Below are 27,216 nucleotides of genomic sequence, written 5' to 3'. Positions count from 1 at the left end.
GAACTTGGGGGAACTCAGTTCCACCACCTCTGGCTCAGACCCTTTGGTGCCTGCTCACCACAATCACTTGTAAACACAGAAGTCTGGTTTCTGTGTTTACAAGTGACAGCTTTGTAACCCCCTGAACTCTGCACTATGTATGTAATGCAATTCTGGTATTTAATGCCCCTTTTAGATCCGTCTACTGTTTGTGAAATCTGAACGGGTCATGGTTGAGTTCCTGCACCTATTTTCGGAGAAAAAAAGCTCTGCTGGTGACCATCTGGTCATCTCTATGCTTCCCAGCCAGCGCCGGTCGATTCGATCTCTGGGTCCCCGATGGCACCGAGGGAGATTGACAGTTATTTTGTGTTTCTATTATTTGAAAATAATCGCACCAACTGTTGTCACCCTCTCACCAAGTTGCTTCGCGATTATCTTGTAGCCCATTCCAGCCTTGTGTAGGTCTAGAATTATGTCCCTGACATCATTGGACAGCTCTTTGGTCTTGGTCATGGTGAAGAGATTGGAATCCGATTGATTGCTTCTGTGGACAGATGTCTTTTATACAGGTAACAAGCTGAGATTAGAAACACTCCCTTTTAAGAGTGCTCCTAATCTCAGCTCGTTGCTTATACAGAAGACACCTGGGAGCCATAAATCTTGTTGATTGATAGGGGATCAAATACTTATTTCACTCAAATAACTTATGCAAATCAATTACTTATGCAAATCAATTTTGTAGCTTTTTTGAAATGCGTTTTTCTGGATATTTTTGTTGTTGTTGTTCTGTCTCTAACTGTTCAAATAAACGTATTATTAAATATATACTGATCATTTCTTTGTCAGTAGGCAAACCTACAAAATCAGCAGGGGTTCAAATACTTTTCTCCTTGCTGTATAAACCTGTAAGTTTGCCTAGAGCACACTAAGTGCATGTTCACATTAGGCGTATCTTGTATACAGACAACAGCTAGAAGAAGATTGTACGAAGACATACCATAATAAAAAAACTTAAGCAAGAAGAAAATACATTGTAAAATGTAAATAAAATAATGTTGGGTTAACTTTACACGAATGACACAAAATGGGTACTGTAGGTTTCCTTTAAAATGGGAGCTGTTTGCATGTCAGTACTTCCACTTCCAAAAAATGCTACATACAGTGGGACAAATAATTATTTGATCCCCTGCAGATTTTATGTTTGCAGTTCTGGAGTAAAATAAGTATTTGATCCCCCAAACAAAACATGACTTAGTACTTGGTGGAGAAACCCTTGTCAATCACAGAGGTCAGACGTTTCTTGTAGTTAGTGACCAGGTTTGCACACATCTCAGGAGGGATTTTGGTCGAAAACAAAAGAAGGAGGGGGATGGGAAGGGAAGGAAAAACACAAAACTAGGGATGAGTAAGGAAAAGACAAAGGAAAGAGGGAGAGGGAGGGAGGACAAGATACACAAGGAAAGCACTCACATTGGCCGCATCCGTAATGATAAGAATATAGAACAGTACCCCTTCAAGAAGAGTGGGCAAAATCGGACTTTGAGGCTCGTGGAAGTATAAAAAATATATATTTTATTACATAAATTTACAAAATGTACACTAACAATGGTATAATGGAATGCAACTGATAACAATCACAATACAACCATTCAGAACAAGAGAATAGTAAAAGAATCCTATTGAAGTCGCCTACGCGTTTCACCGTGGGGCTTCTTCAGGACGAAATGAACAGGATTGCTACTATGTAGCCATGATTTTCACAATCTGATACACAGCGGTGGATATAATCATCCAGGAAGATTCCAATGATAGATGAAATATATACCGATGGTAGTAGATAGTACAAAAAATATGTTTAGAGATCGATGTTTGCAGGTCCAGGCCAAATATGTCAATAATGACATGAGCAAATACACATTACAGTCCCCAGGCAAAAGAAGACGTGTCGGGGATAGAGATGCAGGTAACCGAATCCCTTTAAAATCCACTAGGGGACCTAAAGCTGGGGCAAAAGACAGCTCACAGAGGCAAACATAAGGCCATCCATCAATAAAGGAACAGCATCTCCCTTGTAACAGAGATCGTCTTGCAAAAACCTTGTGTGCATGTAGCGTCCGTGTATGCCACAGGGTCACAGCCTGTGCTGAGGGATTTTGGTCCTTTTTTGGATGGTTTCTTGGATGTTGCTTGGCAACTCGAAGTTTCAGCTCCCTCCAGAAATATTCTATAGGATCAAGGTCTGGAGACTGGCTAGGCCACTCCATGACCTTTTAATGTGCTTCTTCTTGAACCACCCCTTTGTTGTCTTAGTAGTATGTTTTGGGTCATTGTCATGCTGAAAGATCCATCCATGACCCATCTTCAGTGTTCTGGCTGAGGGAAGATGGTTCTCATCCAATACATGGCCCCATCCATTGGCCCCTCAATGCGGCAAAGTCAGTCTGTACCTTTCGCAGAGAAATGGCCCCAAAGCATCATTTTTCCACCTCCATGCTCGACTAAGGGGTCTTCGTGTTCTTGTCATGTGATCATGCAATAAACAATTTGTTTGGACGCTACTACATTGATCCATGGTGTGCTGGCAAATATCTCCTTTGTGGCTTTCTGAACCAGTTTCCAGTTGGTTGTTGCTGCAACACCCAAACTTCCAAGAGCTTATCCAGGAACGTGTGTGATGGGAATATTAGTATTACCCCTCCTCAAGAAGGCACATGTACAGTCATGCCAATGAACATTTAAATCAGGGATATGCAATTAGCGGACCTCCAGCTGTTGCAAAACTTCAAGTCCCATCATGCCTCTGCCTCTGCATGTCATGCTTGTGGCTGTCAGAGTCTTGCTATGCCTCATGGGACTTGTAGTTCTGCAACAGCTGGAGGTCCGCTAATTGCATATCCCTGATCTAAATGATTTAAGAGAAGGATTGGGAGAAAGTGCTAAGGTCAGATGAAACCAAAATTTAGCTATTTGGCATTAACTCGACCACGTGGTAGGTATCACATGGGTAGGTACAGAGCATGATGGGACTGTGAGGCCTATATAGGTCCGATGCAAGGCGCGCATCCGTCATTTCAGCGAGGAGGACCGGCGAGTCAACATCGGGAGGAGAAGAGAAGTGAAGAACATGACGTCACAGCGCGGAAGAAGACGTACAGCACGGAAGAAGACACCGGACAGCGAGACGAAGAACCGGGGTGTGCCGAGTCAACAACGGAGAGCGGCGAAGACAGAAGGAGAACCCCGGAGAGTTGAGAAGACCCGTCGGGATAGCGGAAGAAGAAGAGCCCCGCCGAAGACGCCGGAGGAAACCCGCCGGGGGGGTGGGGGCTTTTTTAAAAGCCACCCCCCCCCCGGCGGTGGAAGAGAACCAGACGGCGGCCCCCACCCACCCGAAGACGTCAAAGAAGAAGCCCCCCCTGGTAAAAGAGCTAATAAAGAAGACAGGGGGCGGCCTCCGGAGCAGAAAAATAAAATATTTTAATACACTGTGTGGTTTATTTGTGTTTTTACCACTTTTCTTGCAGGTGAATGGGTAGGGGTACGATGTACCCCATACTCATTCACTTAGGGTGGGGGGCCGGTATCTGGGGGCCCCCTTATTAAAGGGGGCTCCCAGATTCCGATAAGCCTCCCGCCCGCATACCCCGACAACCAACGGCCAGGGTTGTCGGGAAGGGGCCCTGTCCTCATCAACATGGGGACAGGGTGCTCTGAGGTGGGGGGGGCCGCAGTGCGCCCCCCTGCCCCAGAGCACCCAACCCCCCCATGTTGAGGGCATGCAGCCTGGTACGGCTCAGGAGGGGGGGGCGCTCGCTCGTCCCCACTCCCTTCCTGGCTGGCCGGGTAGCGTGCTTTGGATACGGGTCTGGTATGGATTGTAGGGGGACCCCCTACGCCGTTTTTTCCGGCGTAGTGGGGCTCTCCTTACAACCCATAACAGACCTAAGGGCCCGGTATGCTCCTGAGGGGGGGACCCATGCCGGATTTTTATTTAAAATCCGGCGGGGACTTCCCCTTCAGGATTCATAACAAACGCCGCACACGTGTAGAATTGGCGGGAATCCAAGTCGGATCTCCCGTCGCTTCTATGACGGCTCTGTCTCCATCGCGGCAAGCCAGCTCGGCGCTGGCTCCCGCGATGGGGCTCGTAGGTGCTCAATCTCGCTGAGAAAGAGAGCGAGATTGACACAAAATCGGGTTCACCTACTGTAAATAGGCAAACTGGCGCCAAGAGAGATTAGGGACGCACTCCTGTGCGTGCATGCCGTCCGTTGCGCATGCGCAATAGCGCTCTGGAAACGCTGCTGTGTCCCGTGTGCATGGGCGCCAGTGTTCCAGGGAGCCTGCCGTAGTTCTTGAATGTGTGCGCCAGGGGCGTTCTAGTAGTTCTCTTACAGACAGCTAAAAAACCTTAAGAATTTAGAGAAGATCTTTAAAGAAGAGTGGACCAAAACCCCTCCTGAGATGTGTGCAAACCTTGTCACCAACTACAAGAAAGGTCTTACCTCTGTGCTTGCCAACAAGGGTTTTTCCACCAAGCACTAAGCCATGTTTTGCTCGGGGATCAAATACTTATTTTACTCCTATGATAAATAAAAATTTAGACCCTTAATTTCTTTGCAAGTGGGCAAATTTACAAAATCTGCAGGGGTCAAATAATTTTTTTTTCCCACTGTACATTGTTGGTAAGGTTGAATAAAGACACCAGTCCATCCAGTTCAACTTGAGTGTGTGTATGTGACTACTATTTACCATATGTAATAGTCATAACCTCATCCAAGCTCTACCGCAAAGTGAAGGGATGATGAGCTGACTATCGGTGCATTGGCTTGAGTGTCCCATATACATAAGATAAATGAAAAAATACTTATTTTTTTCCATATAATAAGTCTACAATATTTATATTTTATTTTTTAGCTGATCTGTTAATGAGGTCTCCACCTTCCATGATATCTTTAGCGGGGGGGATTCCAAATCCAAATACATTCCCATTCAAAGCTGCCAGCATAACATTGGATGATGGCACAGCCATAGAGATTGGAGAGAGTTTGATGAAGAAAGCTCTACAGTACTCTGCAACAGCTGGGTAAAATCATAATTGCTAAGGCTGGAAAAATAACTTTGTTGCATTTTATGTTTTGTTTTTTATATATACATCATTTTATTAGTGGTAAGTTACTTGAATTGCTGTAGTGTGCTGTATTTTAACTACTTGCCCACCAGCCTTTTTGTTGGCGCTTTTTGTTTACAAGTTTAAATCAATGTTTTTTGCTAGAAAATTACTTCTAACCCCCTAACATTATATATTTCTTTTTTAGCAGATACCATAAGGAATAAAATGGTGAACATTGCAATTTTTATCTCGCAGTATTTGCGCAGCGTTTTTTTTTTGCAAAAAATACACTTTAACCACTTACGGACCGTCCACCATCGTTATACGCCAGTATTTTGAAGAGGGATATCGTTGTTATGGCAGCAGCTAGCTACCATAACCCCGGTATCCTCTTCAGCGGGTGGTCCGCTTTCAGATAGAAGTGGTCTCTGTGGCGGATTCACCACAAGATTATTTTTATCGCGGCGGGAGAGGGCCAACCCCCTCCTGCTGCTCTCCGGTGCCCTCCACCACTTACCGTAGCCGCCACCAGTCTGGCTTGGTATGGAGATGAGTGAAGGGAAGATGGCCTCCACCAGTCTCCGTATCATTGCATGGTGGAAGCGACGCCAGAACGTCACTTCCACCCATAGCTCCTAAAGGGACCCTTTTTATTTATTTATTTTTCAAATTACTTTTATTTTTATTTTTATTGCATATTAGTTTAAATATGAGATCTGATGTCTTTTTGACCACAGATCTCATATTTTGGAGGTCCTGCGATACTTTCTTTCTATTACAATGGATGTTTCCTTGTAAAAGGAATAAAAGTGACACATTTTTTAAAAATAAGAACAGTGTAAAAATAAAAAATAAAATAAAAGTAAAATGTGCCTCGTCCCGCCGAGCTTGTGTGCAGAAGCAAACGCATACGTAAGCAGCACCTGCATATGAAAGCGGCGCTCAACCCACATGTGAGGTATCGCCACGATCGGTAGAGCGAGAGCAATAATTCTAGCCCTAGACCTCCTCTGTAACTCTAAAATACGCGTATAAGACTGCTGCGCAAATATGGCGTGACAAAAAGTATTGTAACAACCGCCATTTTATTCTCTAGGGTGTTAGGGAAGAAAATATATAATGTTCGGGGTTCTAAGTAAATTTTATAGCAAAAAAAAAAAGATTAAAAACAACAAGTTTGGTGAGAAGTCATTTTCGGCCCCTCACCCCGCTTCTCAACTCGCTGGCTGCATGGGAGAAGAGGTAAGAAGTCAGCACCCCCATCCCCCCGCTTCTCACTTCAATGTGACTTCTCAATGTAAGATGTCATTTTCGACAGCAGAACATCACCCCCCCCCCCCCCCACTTCTCAACTTTAATGTGACATGTCATTTTCGGCAGCCCCCCGCTTCTCAACTTTAATGTTGTGACATGTCATTTTGCTTAGGGCCCCAGGGAGGTCAGGATCAGCACTGAAGGGGAAGATCTCCTAAACCGTACAGGTTTAGGAGATATTCTTTTTACCTACAGGTAAGGCTTATTAAAGGCTTACCTGTAGGTCAAAGTGGAAAAAAAGGGGTATACAACCGCTTTAACATTATGTATCACAGACCCAGAACTATCACTGCTCAAGGTACACATGAGTGATGCTACCCTTTCATACAGTCAGCAATCAGCTTTCGTGAGAGACCGTTTTTAATGAGCCAGAATATACAAGGTTTTTTCCCCTCTTTACTGTGTATTAGAAGGGTGTCAAAGCATCATAGATCTTAATATTGTATGCACTGTATATTTAATTATGTATTTTCTGTTGCATTTTAAGTGTGCTTTAAAAAAGCATATGAGCTGAAAACACACTTAAGGCATTAGCTAGCTTATAAAAATGAACTGAACTGTTTGTATTATATATTCACATTTGCATCAAATAAATTGAATGCAAGTCTTAATGATGATACATTTGTTATATAGAATTCCTGAATTAGTCTCCTGGTTGAAAGATTTACAGAAGAAAATGCACAATCCGCCTACACTTAGTTATAGCCCTGAGAAAGGTCAGATGGAGCTGTGCGTCACCTCTGGAAGTCAGGAGGGCCTGTCCAAAGTAAGCTGCTGAATCCAAAATTTGTTATAGAGATTTTTTTTAGTGTTGTTGCTTAACTACTGTTCCTAAAAAGGATGAGTGCAAATGTAACCACTTCAGCCCTGGAAAAGTATTTGCCCCCTAAATGACCAGGCCATTTTTTGCGATGCGGCACTGCGTAACATTAACTGACAATTGCGCGGTTGTGAGACGATGTACCCAAACAAAATTGACATCCTTTTTTACCCACAAATAGTGATTTCTTTTGGGGGTATTTGATCACCTCCTACGGCATTTATTTTTTGTGCTATAAACAAAAAAAGACCAACAATTTATACTTTCTGCTATAATACATATCCCCAAAAAATATATAAAAAAATATAATTTATTCATCAGTTTAGGACGATATATATTCTACATATTTTTGATAATAAAAATCACAATAGGCGATTGATTTGCGCAAAAGTTGACACGTCTACAAACTACAGGATAGATTTAGGGACTTTTATTTTTTTCATTGTTTTTACTGGTAATGGCGGCGATATGCCATTTTTAGGGGGACTGCGACATTGCAGCGGACACATCTGATTCCAAAGGACACTTTTTGGGGACAAGTGACATTATTACATTGATCAGTGCTATAAAAATGCACTGATCAATGTAAAAATTACACTGGTGGGCAATCAAGGGGTTAAGTGTGTTCCCTCAGCGTGTTCTAGCTGTAGGGGGGTTGGGCTTACTGGAACATGACAGATCACTGTTCCTGATCACTGGGAACAGTAGATCTCTATCATGTCATCTGGCAGAAGGGGGAATCGCCTTGTTTACATAGGCAGTTCCCCCATTCTGTCTCTCCTCACCGCAAGCACGGGTCTTCGGCGGACATCGAGTCTGCAGGACCCGCGGGCACGCTCCTGCGGTGCGGCGGGCTCGCTATTCTCCCTTCTAGAGTCTACCTGCCACCATATATCTGCGTGAGCAGGTCGGCAAGTGTATAAATGTATAAATGTAGCACTACCCCCGTAGGAGCTGCTGGATTAGATTTGGGCCTTGCACGTCACCTCAACATTCGTTGTCTAATGGAAGAAAGTCTGTAAAGAACTCCAATGTTCACACAAGTTTTAAAACCTTTAGCTGCTAACTTGCAAGATAGTAGAAGGATGGAGGAGGAGCTGGGGAAGGTTCAGGCATATAGTACAGATCACTGGGGAAAACTTCTAAGTCCCCCAAAAAAGTCACTCACCACTTCCTCTCGAGTGGGTATTGCTCACCCGAATAGGCCCCTCTCACCTGGCCTAGCAGCCGGAATGATGCACGAACAATGATCAATAACAGTCTCTGCCACAGACTGGTTGCAAGCAAAAGTAAACAGTTCGGAATCCTCTGCCACAGGATTTGGTACCCGAACTTCCAGCTATACAGTTTAAGAGCCTTTATGCCTTTTATGCTTCATCCCTTAATGGAGTCACCAGGCCTATCCTGAGACATCAGCCTTCCGGTGGGTCCCATCCTGGGCATGTCCTCCCCTGGTTTTCTCCATTAAGTAGCTTCCTCTCGTGAGACAGACGGCTCAGGATCACTTGAAATCATAGGCCCCAGTCAGGATGGCTGGGCCTACTTGGTAGAAGTATAGCCTCGGGCCTCGAGGCAGAGCCTCTCACATCATGGCATCTGTCCCTTAAGTATCTTTCCCCAGCATGCCCAGTGAGGAGACCACTCCCACTGGGCTGCTCCCGGGGAAAGACACCCAATGCACCGTAGCCTGCCTGAATTCCAACATTGGCCGGTGGTGGTATCACCACCTACAGGCAACAGTGGGAAAATCCCTCCAAGCACAGCCACAGCCAGAACAGAAGCTGATTTTGTATCAATCCTCAAAGTCTGAGCCAATTATCAGCTCAGACACCCACTAAATTTAACATAGCGCCTGGTCATCAGGAGCAGGGCGCTACACAAACACACAGGGGAAGATTTACTAAAACTAGAGCACTCAGAATCTGGTGCAGTTGGGCCTGGTAGCCAATCCACTTCTAACTTCAGCTTGTTCAGTTAAGCTTTGACAATAAAACCTGGAAGCTGACTGGTTTCTTTGCAGAGCTGTACCAGATGTTAAACTCTTCAGTTTTAAATAACCCCCACACTTACCCAGGGGGAGATTCTGTGACTGCCCAGTATTACTGTGTTGGAGATTATATATATATATATATATATATATATATATATATATATATATATATATATATATATATATATATATAAATTAGCACATGCACCTACCTGACTAGTTTTTAGTGGGATAAAATAACCATTAATTAATATCACAATCTATTCCCCATAAACCATGATGAACTGTACTGGAATTGACATTTTTATTTACACTGTACATGTATGTATGCATAAATATAAATACTATATGTATTGTAAAAATGTTATGTTATTAAACCAAATCCACCAATATACAATCTCAATGGAAAAAAATGTATCTACAACAAATCCGTTAAAGCAAATTTAAAGTTGTCCTTCAACTTCTGACTTACCATGTTAATGGCAATAAGAAAATATTTTCAGGTATTTGAAATGCTTGTGAACCCTGGAGACAATGTCTTATTGGATACACCGACCTATTCAGGAACTATAGCTGCCGTAAGTAGTCTTTTTGTATGTCGAGATTTTGTTATCAAATAAGTAACAATATTTAACTTGTTTACAGTCATTGTAAGCAGATGATCTGATCAATCCTTTATGTATTACAAGTAACCTAACGGAAATTGAGACCCATCTAACAATGTGTCACAGTTTTCGTTGCAAAACAGAATCTGCAAGAACTGAACCTCAATTCCCCACTCCACTATTCCCAGCACCATCACAGCTCCCTCTACACTCATATCCTTCCTTGGAACCTCAGCAACTGCCGTATACATCCCTCACGTGTAGTTCATCTTGCTGGCGCCCCTTCAGTGTTTGCCATTGTCCCCATCACCTGCACAGTGCACTTGGATCTGACAATCGGCTCTAGTCCACAGGTTTCTAGTGTGCTGCCACTATCCCCCAACTTCTGCATATTCTAATTTACTCTAACAGTCCACTCTGCCCCACAAGTGCCCCACTGTTGCCACTATCCCCTGCCACTGCACACTGTGCTTAGATCTGACAGTTGGCTCTGCTCCAATAGTGTTGCCACTGCTGCCTTTGTCCCCTGCACACTACACCCCACTGTGACAATCCGCTCTACTTGTCCTCTCTTATGCCTTTGCAGTTTGTGACCAAAATATTTAATTGGAGTTTCACCATATATCCCACCATTTTCTTAGGCACTGACCATTCTATCCCTCTTGCACAACAAAGAAAGGGTTACTTTCTCCCCCATTCCACAATTCCAGTGCACTCATTTTCAGGCTTTATGATATAGAAGCTTTCACTGCCATGTGTTATCACTGAGCACGTACTACAACTCTGACTATACAAAAACGGACTATTCACCAAGCTAACACACCAAAACAAGGATCCTGTTTTCCAAAAAAAGTGGTATTTGTTTGCATATGATCGCAATAAAATTTGAAAATAAAGATGCTTATGCTTTGTTCCATGCAGTAATAAAATAATAACCATTGTATTCCCAGCCCCCGTAAGCTGTTTTTCTAGGGGATGATCTAACAGAGCACATTATTCCTCGATCCTGTGTTCTTCCTCCCCGTTGGTTCCGCTTGTGAGGTTCTTTCCCCCAGTGGCATACTTCCTGTCCTCTGACTGGTTTTGATGCCTTCCTAAAATCATCACATAAAGCAGGACCAGCAGCAACATCCCATTGTGATGACCTCCTGCATTGTATGTGATGGCACATGAGTGCCTTTACATATTCCAGAGCTGGAGAACTGAGGAACAGAACACCAGCTGTTGCGGTGTTCATTGGCTTCATCAGCTCAGGGGAGGGGGGAATATTAATTGAAGTCCATTTATGCACACCTGATCCCATCTGTACACACCTCTACCATTTTGTAAACAATAGCCAAAACTTTAAGTTGAACAGAAGCATATACAGTAATTTTGAGGAAACAGAATAGTTTTGTGACATCATGAAGCTGATAAGTTTTTATTTACAGGTAAGACCTTTGGGTTGCAATCTCATTGGTGTCCCCACTGACCAACACGGTATTATTCCTACGGCTCTTAAGGAAGTTCTTTCTAGATGGCGACCAGAGGATGCTACTAATCCTGAAAAGAATAACCCAAAAGTTCTATATACCATACCAAATGGAGGTAATCCTACTGGGGCCTCCCTGACTGAAGAGCGCAAAATAGAAATATACCAGGTAATATAAAATGGAATGATTATAACCTTTATATTAACAATTACAATTATATTAATTGAGTACTGTCCATGAGAATTTTTTATTTGCACTAACATACAATTTTTCAGGACACACATTCAGGGTATGTCCCCTTCGGTTCACACTGGATGCCCAATGCAGCTCCCAGCAGGGGTCCTGTGCGTCCTGGTTCACCGTTTCAGGTCCAATTTCAGCCTGAATTTTGGGCTGAATTCGGACCTGAAACGGACCAAAAGACTTACAGGACTCTTATGCAAATTTGCCCCGTAGCCACATCGGAGATATGTGAACCGGCTCCAGAGAGAGTCATTCACGTTCTTCTGCTATTGCGAATTGGATGCGGAGATCCCGCATCCAATTTGCAATAGTGTGAACTTGGCCTCATTCAGGTCCCAGCAGTACTGATTCACAAACGTTTTGGCAGAATGTTAAGAAAAACAAAAAACACAATCTCTGAGTGGAAAAAAAGGGCAAAACAAACACACACAAACAAATGTACTTGACAATGGTAATAAAATTAGCATAGTTAGTGAGACAAGACAGAGGGAGAGCTATAGACTGGGGTGCTATGATTTCACAGGGGGTCGTAAAACTGTTGGATAATGAGTAAGGAAGCCCATATCTAAAGTTAGGCCGTTAACTAAAATATTGGTCTTCTATAGTGTGGTCTGGCAGTGATAAATGATGTCCCACAGGTGTGCAGAAACTTCTTTATGTTCCTTGATGGTATGTCTGTGCAAATTCATCCTTGTTCACAACATCTGTCTTGTTTCGCCAATGAAAGATCCTTTGCTACATCTTTGGCATTGGATGAGACACACGACATTACTGGAGGTGCATTTGTATGACCCTGTGATATTGAAGGTCCCTTGTGTGTGTGTGTGTGACACTTTTAGATTGATCTGGTTGAATAGTTTGCAGCGTTTTTTTTATTGCAGGGTTTGCGTCCACTATTTGTTACTTCATATTTAGAAAGAAGTTTCCTGCTGATTAGTTTATGTCTGAGGTTAGGTGGTTGTCCGAAAGCCAGTATTGGGGGTTGTTGAAATATTTCTTTGAGTTTCATCCTCTTGTATGGTGGGTTAATCCAACCCAAGATTTTACTAAGCAATTAAAAGGTCTCATTAAAAAAATACCAACCCACCTACATTCAGAATTTATGAATGCAATTCTGAATAATCCAGAAATTGGGGACTTCTGCACATTGCCCAAGATTCAAAAGCCAGAAAATCCAGGCAAGACCCATCATAACTGGTATGAATAACTTACAGAACATATCTCAGGCATTGTAGAAAATCTGTTAAAACCGTTAGTCATGAATACTGCAACTGATTTTTCTGAACAGGGTCAACAATATACAATTACCACCAAATACTTTCTTCTAGTCACAATGTATGTAGAATCTATGTACAGTAGCATCTCTCAAAGGATGGGTTGGCTGCATGTCACAGAGTCTTATCCTCACTAAACCACAAATACACTGTTCAGGATGTTGCACAGCTCATCAAATTTATTCTTATGCCCCGTACACACGAGCGGTTTTCCTGTCAGAAAAAAAAACAGATGGGTTTTCCAAGGGAATTACGCTCAAGCCTGCCTTGCATACACACGGTCACACAAAAGTTTGGTGAACTTTTGACTGCCAAGAACGCAGTGACGTAAAAGACTATGACGAGCCGGGAAAATTAAGTTCTATGCTTCTGAGCATGCGTCGATTTGTTTCCGAGCATGCATCAGAATTTTGCACGTTGGGATTTGTACACACGATCGAAAATTCAAAACATTTTTTTTTCCTGATGGGAAAAAAGAGATCCTGCTCTCTATCTTTTTCCAGCAGTTTTCCTGTTGGAAAAAGTCTGATGGAGCATACACACGGCCGGGATTCCCGACTAAAAGCTCTCATCAGACTTTTTCCAACAGGAAAACCGATCGTGTGTACGGGGCATTACACACAACTAATTGACTTTCAACAATTACATCTATCTCCAGTGTATGGGTACTGCTATGGAAAGTAAAATGGCACCTCCAATATGCAAACTTATATATGGCTGACCTGAAGGACAAATTCCTGAACAACATCCAAAAAGGCCATACAGATATTATCGCTATATCGATTATATTTTTATCATATGGACAGAACGTGAAGAAAATCAAAAAAACTGTTACTCATTGGTCAACACTTTTCACCCATCTATCAAACTAAATGTCAATGTCCTAGACACTACAGTTTACATCTGGGATGACAAGCTTCACACTTCAATATACAGGAAACTGACTGACCGATGCAACTATCTTCATAGTTCCAGTTTTTATCCCAAAGCACTAAATGGGCCATCATACACAGCCCGACCATCGGATACCACTGAATATCTTCAGTCCCAGAAGACAAAGACATAACCATCAACACCAGCATAAACACGGCCTTGAAAACCAGAAGAGAAAATCTACTTCAAGGCAAAGAGACAAAAACAAATAATCATGTACCTCTAGTAACCACATGCAATCCAGCACTAGAAGGCATAAGGAAGATAATCAAAGATTTACAACCCAAAGATGAAACTCTGAGGCCTCGTACAGACGACCCAACATGTCCGATGAAAACGGTCCGCGGACCGTTTTCATCGGACATGTCCGCTGGGATCATTTGGTCTGATGGCTGTACACACCATCAGACCAAATTCCGCGCGGACAGAATACGCGGTGACGTGCGCGAACCCGGAAGTTCAATGCTTCCGCGCATGCGTCGAATCACTTCGACGCGATGCACGGGTTCTCGGGCCAGCGGACATGTCCGATGAGTCGTACTGACCATCAGACATGTCCGGCGGACAGGCTTCCAGCGGACATGTTTCTTAGCATGCTGGAACATTGTCCGGTCGGCCCTACACACGACAGAACATGTCTGCTGAAACTGGTCCGATGGACCAGTTTCAGCGGACATGTTCGGTCGTGTGTACGAGGCCTGAAAGAAATATTCCAACCACCCAACCTCAGACATAATCTAATCAGTAGGAAATTCATTCTGATTATGAAGTCACAAATAATGGAAGCAAAAAATGATGCAAACTGTGCAACCAAATGAATCAATCTAAAAGTGTCACACACACACACACACACACAAAAGGGGCCTTCAATATCACAGGGTCATACAACTGCACCTTCAGTAATGTTGTGTACCTCATCCAATGCCAAAGATGGAAAAAAGGATCTTACATTGGCAAAATAGAATAGATGTTGTGAACAAGAATGAATTTGCACAGACATACCATCAAGGAACATAAAGAAGATTGTTTCTGCACACCTGTTGGACATCATTTCTCACTTCTGGACCACTCTATAGAAGACCTCTAACATTTTAGTTCTTAAGGGGATGTCAAAACTATCCAGGAAAGGAAAAAGTTTTAACTAAAAATGATGCGTCTATTTGAAAATAACAGCCTAAATTTTAGATATGGATTTCCTTACTAATTATCCTTACTCATTTAAGACCCCCTCTGTGAATGACACCCCCCAGTCTATAGCTCTCCCTCTGTCTTATCTCACTAACTACAGTAATACCTTGGTTTGCAAGCATAATTCATTCCAGAAACATGCTTGTATTGCAAAGCACTTGTATATCAAAGCATTTTTTTTACAGGGTATAAAAGAGAAGAGAGGCACCTCTAAGTGTAGCAATAAGTTGCTAAATGTTGTTCCTTCATTAAATGTAACCATATTGCTACACTTAGAGGCTCCTCTCACCTTTTTTATACTCGGTTGTGACAAGACACTACTCTTATATCAAGACATCACTTGTATATCAAGGCAAAATTTATTAAAACATTTTGCTTGTCTTGTAAAACGCTCTCAGACCAAGGTTTTACTGTATGCTATTTTTTTTTATTATTATTATTATTTAGTTATTTAACTTTATTGCTATCACAAGGGGGTAGCATGGGCAAGGGGCAAATATTTGAGTGGGGGGCCCTATTTGAGAGTCCTGTAAAATTAATCGGGCACGTCTGAAGCCACCCAATCACCTTTAGACCTCTTTCACATTGAGGCGTGGAGCCGCGGTGACGGTATAGCCGCGCTATTTGTAGCGCCACTATACCGTCGTATTTACCGCGATATTCGGGCGCTAGCGGTGAGGTTTTAACCCCCGCTAGCGGCCGAAAAAGGGTTAATACCGCCCGCTTTGCGGGCGGTATTACCGCGGTTTCCCATTGATTTCAATGGGAAGCCGCGGTATAGGAGCGGTGAACACACCGCTCCTATACCGCAGTAAAGATGCGCCTAGCAGGACTGTTGGAGCGCTCCTGCTAGCGCACTGCTTCAGTGTGAAAGCCTTCGGGCTTTCACATTGAACACTACAGGGCATGATTTTTCATGCGGTATAGCAGCACTATTTTTAGCGCTGTACCGCATGAAAAACGCCTCAATGTGAAAGGGGCCTTATTAAAAAGGCCTTTGCCGGCTCTTGAAGCCAGTGCCAAGCTTACAACTGCAGCAAACACTTGTCTACCATGCAGTTTATAAACATACTTTGGTAGACAAGTAGTTGAAAAGGGGTAAAACAATAGTTTAAGACACCATTGGTGGGGCTTTGCATTTACTTGTATTATATGTTACAATTGTTTAACACCAAAAAATGACTTGCCGGTGTGGTCTAGCTACTACTTACCGATTCCTTGAGCATAATTTTACGATTATAATTTCCTTCTTTCCATTAGACCTTGCACCTAAGTATTTGCCTGTCATTGCTGATAGTTCTCAACAAATTTTAGCCATGTCACCACAGATGATTATAAACAAATATTGGACTTACAGTTGGTTATAAAATTATATTGGCTTTGCCTTGTCATTAGTTAGGTTTATTTTAAAATAATTATTGTGCATTTTTCTAGAGTAGATAGATGCCTAATAATGTATCTCCTCTTTTAACAGATTGCACGGGAGTATGATTTAATTATTGTGGAGGACGATCCCTATTATTTTCTCCAGTTCAACAAGGTAGAAACTTTTTTTTTTTTTGTGCTGGCTGACATTATTTGTACTTTACTAGTGATTTCAATCCTTATTGAATCTGTCCTGGAATTTTTTTTTATACAATGTCAAATGTTTTCCCAATTTTGATTAAATAATTATCCTGAATCATCTGAACCCGTCACAATACATTTTATGAAGCTTTCGGTTTTATAGCAGTGTGAATTTGACACATGTAAAAAGTATTTTTTTTCTTTATAGCCTTGGGCTCCATCTTTCCTCTCAATGGATGTTGATGGGCGCGTTATCAGAGCAGACTCTATGTCTAAAGTCCTTTCTTCCGGGTAAGATCAATGACGCATTGGTGCAGTAAGGCCCCTGCCTCGCGGTGTTAATTATGATAATGTGTGAAATACTGAGTTCACAAATGTTGTCCCCCAGTGTTTTCGTGTGCTCTGTCTTTCACAGAAAAGGATTATGGGATGACTTTTGTTCTGACATTCAGGTATTTTTATTGGCAAAAAAGCCTTGACTGACAAAGTAGTTTTATATAGAGAAATATTTCTGTGTAGAATTTCAGTGCCACAGGTTGGAACATTACATCAGCTGTAGTACATGTACTCATGGGAACAGTTTCATCTGATGACAACTAACCAAATTTATGTGTGTAGTGTCATCATCATTCTCATTTTCTCCTTTACATATTATCAGTGTCTGCCATTGTGTTGCTTATGAAATCTAATAAGATAAGTGCCATTTCATTTTTGCAGCTAAAGCAAAATTGGTCCTAAAGTAGATTTTCTTTTATTTATTTTTTCATACTGGATGGAAATTAACAGGGTTAATCCGTTATCCATTGGTTCTTTAAAACTGGAACCTGGCAAATCAATACTTACCCAGCTGACTGTAATAAATTGTCCATGCTCAGCTATGCAGTTTATGCTGTCACCTACTGAAGTGGATTCTTCGTGTAATTCCTCAAAAATTCACAGGAGAGCAGGAAACGCAGTAGTTTTAAGTCCTACTATGCCCTTGGCGACTTCCTCATGGGAATTTCTAGATGAATGGAGATTTGTCGAAAAGGCTTGCTTTCGGAGTTTCAAGGCCATTCCAGAGTTGGAGCTGTAAAAGTTTGAAGGTCAAAACATGTTCCACTCAGTCAAAGTAGAAAATCCATTTGTGGTGACAGTCTTTAAAGGATATCTAAACCCCAATGGAAATTAATATATTGCAGATGATCAGTCAGTAGATGGCTTCATACATTTTTTTAATTTTTTTCAGGCTTAGTATGTTTTTTTGCAACATATTGATCCTGCGAGAAATTTAGTGTCCTTGTAATTTTCTGTGCGCTGAATTGACATCTCAAGAAATGTTATCAGCCTGTCTTCTCTAAACTACAGAACTCCTCACTATATTGTGAACATAAGAAAACTTAGGTAAATATAGTCTAAAGTAGGGGAGCAGCCTAGGGTAACACTATTCCTCCATAGATACACTTCCGTAAGTGATTGTTAAGATCACCAGGTGAAAATTAAAGACAAAATACTTAGAAATTAAAACAAATGCAGCCATCACATCTAATGCCGCGTACACACCATCACATCTAATGCCGCGTACACACCATCACTTTATGTGATGAAAAAAAATGACGTTTTTAAAAACGTCACTTTAATTGACTGTGTGTGGGGGAAAACGTCGTTTTATGTCTTGTAAAAAACGACCCAAAAAAATTGAAGCATGCTTCAATTTTATGTGTCGTTTTTCAAAAGTGCACTTTTTACTTCACAGAAATTGACCGTGTGTAGCAAAAAACGTCGTTTTCTAAGACGTTTTTTCATCCACGCATGCCCAGAAGCTACTTATGAAGCAAGCTTCAATGGTAAAACGTGGTGGAACGTAACCTCACTTTGCAAGATCATTGTGAGAAAACGATGGTGTGTAGGCAACTTCGTCTTTGAAAATTGAAGTTTCAAAAACTTCATTTTTTACTTCACAGAAAGTGTCGTTTTTTTTCATCACATAAAGTGATGGTGTGTACGCGGCATAAGGACTGTAAGCCCTCGTTGCACACTGCGCGTTATAAAAATTCCCACCAGTACTACTGGCAGGAAAACAAAAAACGTGCTTTTAGCCACATTTTGCAAAATCTTTTAGACGCGTTTTTACCTTTTTCAGCGTTTAAACGTTTGTTTTTTGTTTTTTTCTAAATCACTCTTCTATTTTTTACTCCCAATGACTTCATGAAAATTAAAATACAGTAAAACCTTGGTTTGAGAGCGTTTTGCAAGACAAGCAAAATGTTTTAATACATTTTGCCTTGATTTACAAGCGATGTCTTGATATAAGAGTAGCGTCATGTCACAACTGAGTATAAAAAAGAAGAGAGGAGCATCTAAATGTAGTATTATGGTTACATTTAATGAAGGTACAACATTTAGCAGTTTATTTCTACACTTAGAGGTGCCTCTCTTCTCTTTTATACCCTGTAAAAAAAAATGCTTTGATATACAAGTGCTTTGGATTACAAGCATGTTTCTGGGACGAATTATGCTCGCAAACCAAGGTTTTACTGTATTCATATTTCAGCACCTTTGTAAGAGCAGAGAGAGCACTGTATTTTTCAGGAGCTATCTGTATTTCCTCACTGCGTCCTATATGGATCCCGTCATGCAGAAAATTGATGAGAACATACTGCTGATAATGTTATGGAGGGTGAGGAGAAACACAGCTGGAGAAGAGAAGCAGAAGCAGTTGCTTCTGGAACCATCCTTCATATTGCAGTATCTCTCTTCAGGATACATATTATAAAAAGTATACAGTCTGCTTTGTGTCTATATACGTTTACCGCACACAGAGGAAAAACGGTGTCCTTTTCTTTTGTGGGAGGTAAAGGCATATAGCCCAGATCAGAATGTATGCATTTAACCCACACAGAAGAAACATTATCCAACTTTGTGCTCCAATGCAGCAGAACAATATTTTTTTTTACATTTTAGAAAATACACACATTATGCATTTTGTACAATTTTTTTTTTTTTTAAAAGCTTGCCTTTTGAAATTTTAATTAGTGTGAGAATGTAATGAAATTTCCCAAGGAGAAATGGGCAAAAAATAAGGGCAGAAAAAAGGAAATTGGACTTGGTGGTACATAGTGAGGGACAATGAATTATCCCCTTGGGATCCCTGTGGGGATTGGGGACGATAAAATGAGGGTTCTACAATAGGAATGGGTGGGGGCAGGCGTAGAGAAAGAAAATTCCATGGGGATTAGGGGCAATGAAAGGAGGGAGCAGATTGTTTTCCATAGGAATGTAGGGGTAGGCATGGAGGCGGGGAAAGATCGTATAAGGGGGTATATGGCACTGCTGATGTCCCTGGGTACATGAAAGGACGTTGAAAAGTGGTTGTACAGCTTGGGGGTAGGGCACCACTCAGTTTTGCAGCACAGTACTGCATGGCAACAGCATACATGCTATCCATTCACTGCTTTTCAAGGTCTCGACCAACATGGTATATGTTGCGACAAAGATGGCACATGGGTTATTTGGATCTAAAAATGCATCCACACTATGCCCTTCCTGCAGCAACGGCAAAATCCTCTTCTCAGTTTGTGAGGACACTCTTTCCCCCTTCTGACACTGCCTACGTCCAGGTCCACAGTGTCTGATGTATGTGTATGTGTCTTAAAGAATGACAAACAATTACAAAAATGCAAAGATGGTGACACATCTGTACCTTCAGGTGTTGCTTGGGGTGAAAACTGTGTAGTGCTCGTCGAGGCACAGAAGACTCCTCCACCTACTCTTCCTCAGGTTCCTTCCCCTTGGATGCCAAGTTGGATGTTGTCCTGAAAAGAGAGAATAATATTTACAGTAAAAAAAAAAATTCTTCCAAAAAAAAAAAAAAAGTTTTTTTCTTATTTACAAAAAAATAATTGAATGTTAAACCCCCTTCCCGCCGAGCATACGCATATATGCGGCCACGGCTTTTGGGGTTTATAACGGGATCATCCCAGTACCGTTTTTTAGAGCGGGCGATCGACTTTCCAGGGATAACAACCGAGCGGCTAAAAGCCACTCGGTTGTTATCCCGGAGGAGTGGTACATCCCCCTCCCAACTCATCCCGCTGCTCTTACCGGGCCTCCCGTCCCACCGGGGGAGACCCGATCCACGATCCGTTTTTGGCAATCTGAATACTTTGAAGTGCAAAGGAAGGATTGGAGGTTTTTTAGACCCCCCGATCCCTCCTTAAAGAGTACCTGTCACCACCTATTATCCATTAACCGTTTAAATGCCACCAACATAAAGAAGAACTGAACTACTTGCAGCTGACCAGCTCGGTATGCATTAGGGAAATGTTCTTAAATTTTGATAAACATTTGCGCAACTATTACGGGACCTACAAAATCAGTAGCATCAGTCTTTTTATTATATCGGCTCTTTGCTTTCAGAAAATATGTAGTTTGGGGGGGTCTTTTACAAACTGAAAGCTGTAAGTGAAAAATTATAAAATGTGTGAAATGTATAAAAAATAGGTTGGTCCCCGGAGAAGTAAAATAAAGAACAGGGCCTTCATTTTTTACAAGGGTGTTTGATATGAATGTAGGATATACATTTAAATTTTTATGGATACATTATAGTTTTTTATTTATTTATCATTAACCTTTAAGGTTCCTTGAATGAAGCATCATTGTTTCTTATCTTGTGCAAAGTAGCCTGGTATTTCTTTATAGGGCTCTTCTGTCTGTTTTCCATTCACACTTTGTGTAGCGGCAATTGATTGAGATACTTAACAATTTGTAGGTTCGGCTAAGCCCCCATTCACACCTAGGCGTTTTTACGCCTGTAGTGCTACGCCGCTGCCGCCAGAGGGATAAAAACACATGTCCCTCTATGGAGATGGTTCACATCTCCACGCTGAACGCTGGACGCCTGCCGCCTGAAAAAAGGTCCCAGACCTTTTTTTCAGACGGCTTTCGGCGTTCGGCTAGGAGATGGCAACCATCTCCATAGAGGGGGTCAATCTGGGGCACATCTAGGCGGACAATACCGGCGTTTTGTCGCCGCAAATCGCGGTACAAAACGCCGCTATTTGTACCGCGATTTGCGGCGACAAAACGCCGCAAATTTGTCTGCCTAGGTGTGAATGGAGCCTAAGAAATAAGTCCAGCTTGTATTCACGCCAGTGCAAAACCACAGCCTTGCCCAACTGTGGAAATACATTATGAATACATCCTGGCACTGGAGATTTTACTGTACTTAAAGCGGAGTTCCGGCCACAATTTCACTTTTTAAATATAAATACCCCTGTAATACACAAGCTTAATGTATTCTAGTAAAGTTAGTCTGTAAACTAAGGTCCGTTTTGTTAGGTTGTTACAGCATTTAGACACTTTATAAAATAGAAATTGACTGGGGCCATCTTAAGTGTGGGCATTATGAAGCCAGACTGTATGACTTCCTGGATTTCAGCCTTTCAGATCTCGCACATGCTCAGTGCTGCACAAGCAGTGTCAGATCAGGTTTCAGCACCTGTGCTGTCCAAGTCACATGATTCTTTGAGACTGGGGAGTGCACAGACTCCTGGAAAGTTACACCCACTACATTCCCAGGAGTCTGTGCGGTGTAGGTTAGGAAGCATTAATAACCTAGGTGCAGGAAGTGGGAAGATTAACTATTCTGCCTAGCAACAACACTTTGAAGGCATCTAAAAAAAAAAAAAAAATTCGTAAAGGACTAATGACATTTTTTTAAAACTACTGATGAAATGTTATATTTATGGGTGGAACTCCACTTTAACCACTTCGGGACCGGCCACCGCACATATACAGGGCGGCCCGGCTGCGACTGCGTTGTTTGGTGCATAAGATACTGTGAGCGCGGGGGAGCAGCAGACTCGATGTCCGCCGTCCACCTGCGATCGCTCCACAGATGGGCAGAATGGGGATCTGCCTATGTAAACAAGACGGATCCCTGTTCTGACAGGGGTTAGCACTGAGATTGGCTATTCCTAGTTATCAGGAGCAGCGATCTCTGTGTTGTCCCAGTGAGCCCATCCCGTCGCAGTTAGAACACACAATTAGGGAACACAGTTAACCCTTTAATTGCCCCTAGTGTTAACCCCTTCCCTGCCAGTGTAATTTATACATTGATCCGTGCATTTTTTTTTAGCACGGGTCACTGTATTGGTGTCACTGGTCCCCAAAAAGTGTCACTTAGGGTCAGATTTGTCCACTGCAATGTCGCAATCCTGCTATAAATTGCAGTAAAAACATTAAGAAAAATAAAATAATTAAAAGTCCCTAAATCTTTCCCCTATTTTCTAGGCGCTATAACTTTAGCGCAAAACAATCAATATACGCTTATTGGGATATTTTTAACCAAAAATATGTAGAAAAATGCATATTGACCTAAACTGATGAATACATTTTTTTTTGGGGGGGGGGATATGTATTATAGGAGAAAGTAAAAAAGTCTGTCAACCTATTTTTTCACGCTATAAAACAAAAAAAGACTATCAAATACCACCAAAAGAAAGCTCTATTTGTGGGAAGAAAAAGGACATCAATTTTTTTGGGTACAACGTTGCATGACCGCGCAATTGTCAGTTGGCCTGGTCATTAAGGGGGTAAATCCTTCCGGGGCTAAAGTTGTTAATGTGATAAGCTTTGTTCTATAGGCATATACTGATTTTAATATATATGATGATTAGTTGTAGTCATGGAAACTTATCTTTTCATGGGATTTGTGGCCTAGTTTTAAATGTCTGAAGTGTGACCAGAATAGGTAAGGATAGAAAATACTGCAAATGCAGAGAAGAGCAAAGTAGGGCAAAGGAGCTAGGGAAACCCATCAGAAATTACATTTAACTTTAGTTAGATCTGTAATTCTTTTGTGCTGCTTCCTTCAGTGGATGCACCCAAACATGTCTAGGAATTCACTATCATTTAGGCAGAGAAGGTAGGCAGAGATTCGGGACTAATTTCCCCATCCACGCTAATGCCGCATACACACGATCAGTTCGTCTGATGAAAACGGTCTGATGGACCGTTTTCATCAGACGAACCGATCGTGTGTGGGCCCCATTAGTTTTTTATCCATCAGTCAAAAAACTAGGAACTTGTTTTAAAAAACCTATAGAGAAAAAAAACGATCGTCTGTGGGTACGTCCATCGGTTAAAAATCCACGCATGCTCAGAATCAAGTCCGATGCATGCTCAGAAGCATTAAACTTAATTTTTCTCAGCACGTCGTTGTGTTTTACATCTGTTTAAATAAAGAGAATGTGGGCTGAATTCAGGTAGCTATTACGGCGGCGTATCTCCAAATACGCCGCCGTAATTTCAAATCTGCGCCGGCATATCGTTACCCCGATTCTCAAAGGCAGATACGCTCAAAAATAGGCTTCCTCCGCCGACGTAACTTGAATGCGGCGGCGTATAATTGTGTGCAATATTACGTTGGCCGCTAGGGGCGCTTCAGTTGTTTTCGGCGTAGAATATGCAAATTACCTAGATACGCCGATTCACAAACGTACGCACGGCCGCCGCAATTTATTTACGTTGTTTACGTTAGGCTTTTTTCGGCGTAAGGTTGTTCCTGCTATTAGGAGGCGCAGCCAATGTTAAGTATGAACGTCGTTCCCGTTTCGAAATTTTTATTTTTTACGTCGTTTGCGTAAGTCGTTCGCAAATGGGGCTGGACGTAATTTACGTTCACGTCGAAACCAATACGTTGTTGCGGCGTACTTGGGAGCAATGCACACTGGGATATGTACACGGACGGCGCATCACGTCAGGTCATCATAGATTTACATAAAACACTCCCCCCTTCCACATTTGAATTACGCACGCTTAAGCCGGCCCCATTTACGCTACGCCGCGGCAACTTACGGAGCAAGTGCTTTGTGAATACTGCACTTGCTCCTGTAAGTTACGGCGGCGTAGCGTAAATACGATACGCTGCGCCGCCGTAAGAACAAGCGCAGGTACGTGAATCTAGCCCTATGTATTTTATCTAGAACTAGTTGGACTATAGACTTGGTATATGTATATCAGATATGTTGAACCTGCATAGCTGCTTGTGTTGTCTTTATTGCTAAACAAGAACAATAATCTTATGTTAATTCTTCCTCAGATTAAGGATTGGCTTTTTAACAGGTCCCAAACCACTCATCGAAAGGATTATACTGCACATGCAGGTCTCTACCTTACAAACAAGTACCTTCACTCAGGTAATTGCTTGAAATGTCAGCAAGCAAGACTGCATTTCATTGACTTTTTATATTCAGACAAATAGGACTCTAAGACATTCATTATTATTCAGTAGATGGATTCACTTTCTTGAACGGTTACATCTTACAATCAATGAATACAACAATGGCATGTGAAATATGACACAATTTATAAGATTGCTGAAGGTTAAGACTTTTTTTTTTTTGTAACATTTAATATATTGAATACGTATAACCTGTCTTTACCAAACATTTAAAATGTGTGATAAAATGCATGGTTTAAGAACTAAAGCTACTTTCACACTGGTGGGGGGTGGGCCTTAGCAGTAAAGCAACCTCCCCGCTAGTGGCCAAATAAAGGGTTAAAAAAGTGCCAGCAAAGCCCAACTGCCAAAGCGCTTTGCAGGCGCTTTGACAGCGGTGCCCATTGATTCCTATTGCAGGGGCGGAGGAGGAGAGGTGTATACACCACTCCCGCACCGCCCAAAAGATGCTGCTTGCAGGACTTTTTGTAACGTTCTGTAAGCGCACCACTCCAGTGTGGAAGCACTCGGGATTTCAAACTGGGGCTGTTTTTCTGTTTTGAATATTTTATTATGTTTTCATAAAGCATAACAAAGGTCATAAGAATAGTACCATTCATAGTACTCTTCCTTGTGTGAGCTGGCGCCATCTGGTGGTGGCCGTTGGTATTACAAGTTAAGCATTACAAGTTGAACAGCAATTCTAATGTAATTTTTCACTATTTTCACTGCCATCTTCTTCCCTCTAATTAGAACCCCCAAACATTATATATATTTTTTATCCTAACACCCTAGAGAATAAAATGGCGATCGTTGCAATACTTTCTGTCACGCCGTATTTGCGCAGCGGTCTTACAAGTGCACTTTTTTGGGAAAAAATTACACTTTTTTAAATAAAAAAATAAGACAACAGTAAAATTTGCGTCCACTCGTGGAATGCCGACAAACTTTTACCCTTTAAAATCTCCATAGGCGACGTTTAAAAAAATCTACAGGTTGCATGTTTTGAGTTAGAGGAGGTTTAGGGCTAGAATTATTGTTCTCGCTCTACCAATCGCGGCGATATCTCACATGTGTGGTTTGAACACCGTTTACATATGCAGGCGCTGCTCACGTATGTGTTCGCTTCCGCGCGCAAGCTCGTCGGGACGGGGTGCGTTTTCTGGCTCCTAACTTTTTTAGCTGGCTCCTAGATTCCAAGCAAATTTGTCAAACCCTGTCATATATAATCGAGATGTGAGAATATAAAAGGTAATATTTAGTTATAGCAAAAATGGAAGAAGATGGCATTTGCTCGATATAGTGGGTTAAAATAACCTAAAATAGGGGAAATTAATGAACTATTCCAGGGCCAGGTTCCTGCTAATTGGCTTGGTGTTATCTGGAGACTGGGTTATATTCCTAACTATCTCAGATGAACCTTGTTTTGATTGGTTAAACTTGTTGGTAAGAAAAATAAAGTAAAACGAAACCAGTTTGAGGTAAGGGAACGATAGAGTGGAGAATGAGGAATATTTCCAGAGAGGATATTTATACGGCAAACTCCCTCATAGAGACAACAATGTTTTATCAATACCTGGAGGTAGGAAAGGGGAGGCGTTTTTCAAGAACTTTACAGGCGCTATGTTTAGCCCAAAAGCTTCTGAAAAACGCCCAGTGTGAAAGGAGTCTGTCATTTTTTTCTTAATATAGTTGGGCGTAATTGATATTATAGTTTGTGGAGTTACTCATGTCAATTAAAGAAATTCACATTCTATACTGTAAGTAGAATGCATACAATATGGGTTCTGATTCATTGTCTAGAATATTGCCCTTTGCTCAAAGTGCTTTGTTACTTGCAGTTATGTTGTCGCATCCGTGTTCTCCTCTGGAATTTTCTCTTTATGGTTGTATAGGATGAAGGAATAATCTGATATATAGTATAGCCAAAAAAACCTTTTCAAATATACTATCGGGTCTAGTCAGAAATATTTTCCTACAACTCTCGCCAAACATTCACACATTTCAAATTGGATTCAGTTAAAAAATGTGTGAATCTTGGGTTAAAGTTGTGTGAATTTAATGTGAAAACATTTATAAATTGACACCAACGTGTGTGTGTGTGTGTGTGTGTGTGTGTGTGTGTGTGTGTGTGTGTGTGTGTGTGTGTGTGTGTGTGTATTAAGTCATGTTAAAAAGTTTGTACATGCCATGAAAATTGTTCCCTTTAAAAACACATTTGAGTAGGCAAACATTAGATTTTAGTTTAAACAGTGCCTACATATATATATGTGATTTACTTGAACAAATGACCCAAAATTTGCATGGTGTATTCCATATTTTATATTGGCAAAAAAAGCTAACTTTTCATGGGGAAAAAGTAAGCGCGCCTCAACATCACCACCACTTCAAATCTGTTAAATTAGAATCAGGTGTTCCACATTAGGGCCCAATGAGTCCTTGGGGAGAATTCAGGTGGAACGTTTCTTATTTAATTCTCAAATATCTAGGGTCTGGTGTTCTCTTTATTATTG

The 27,216-nt window shown here is 41.6% G+C and overlaps 1 protein-coding gene across 2 annotated transcripts in view; it reads left to right on the top strand.

The window, feature by feature from the left end:
- The window catches only part of AADAT (aminoadipate aminotransferase), a 60,725-nt gene that overhangs the window by 17,730 nt on the left and 15,779 nt on the right, over nucleotides 1-27,216 (top strand). For both annotated transcript variants that reach the window (XM_040333255.1, XM_040333265.1), the window contains exons 3-9: nucleotides 4,900-5,068; nucleotides 7,043-7,175; nucleotides 9,723-9,797; nucleotides 11,255-11,464; nucleotides 16,409-16,474; nucleotides 16,709-16,791; nucleotides 24,584-24,680. In XM_040333255.1, the coding sequence (XP_040189189.1) occupies nucleotides 4,900-5,068; nucleotides 7,043-7,175; nucleotides 9,723-9,797; nucleotides 11,255-11,464; nucleotides 16,409-16,474; nucleotides 16,709-16,791; nucleotides 24,584-24,680 (833 nt within the window). The remainder of the gene's footprint in view (nucleotides 1-4,899; nucleotides 5,069-7,042; nucleotides 7,176-9,722; nucleotides 9,798-11,254; nucleotides 11,465-16,408; nucleotides 16,475-16,708; nucleotides 16,792-24,583; nucleotides 24,681-27,216) is intronic.

This window comes from Rana temporaria, chromosome 1 (genome assembly GCF_905171775.1).
Source record: "Rana temporaria chromosome 1, aRanTem1.1, whole genome shotgun sequence".
Taxonomy (NCBI): domain Eukaryota; kingdom Metazoa; phylum Chordata; class Amphibia; order Anura; family Ranidae; genus Rana; species Rana temporaria.
The sequence above is the reverse complement of the archived record's forward strand: the minus strand, read 5'-3'. Positions and strand labels throughout refer to the sequence as shown.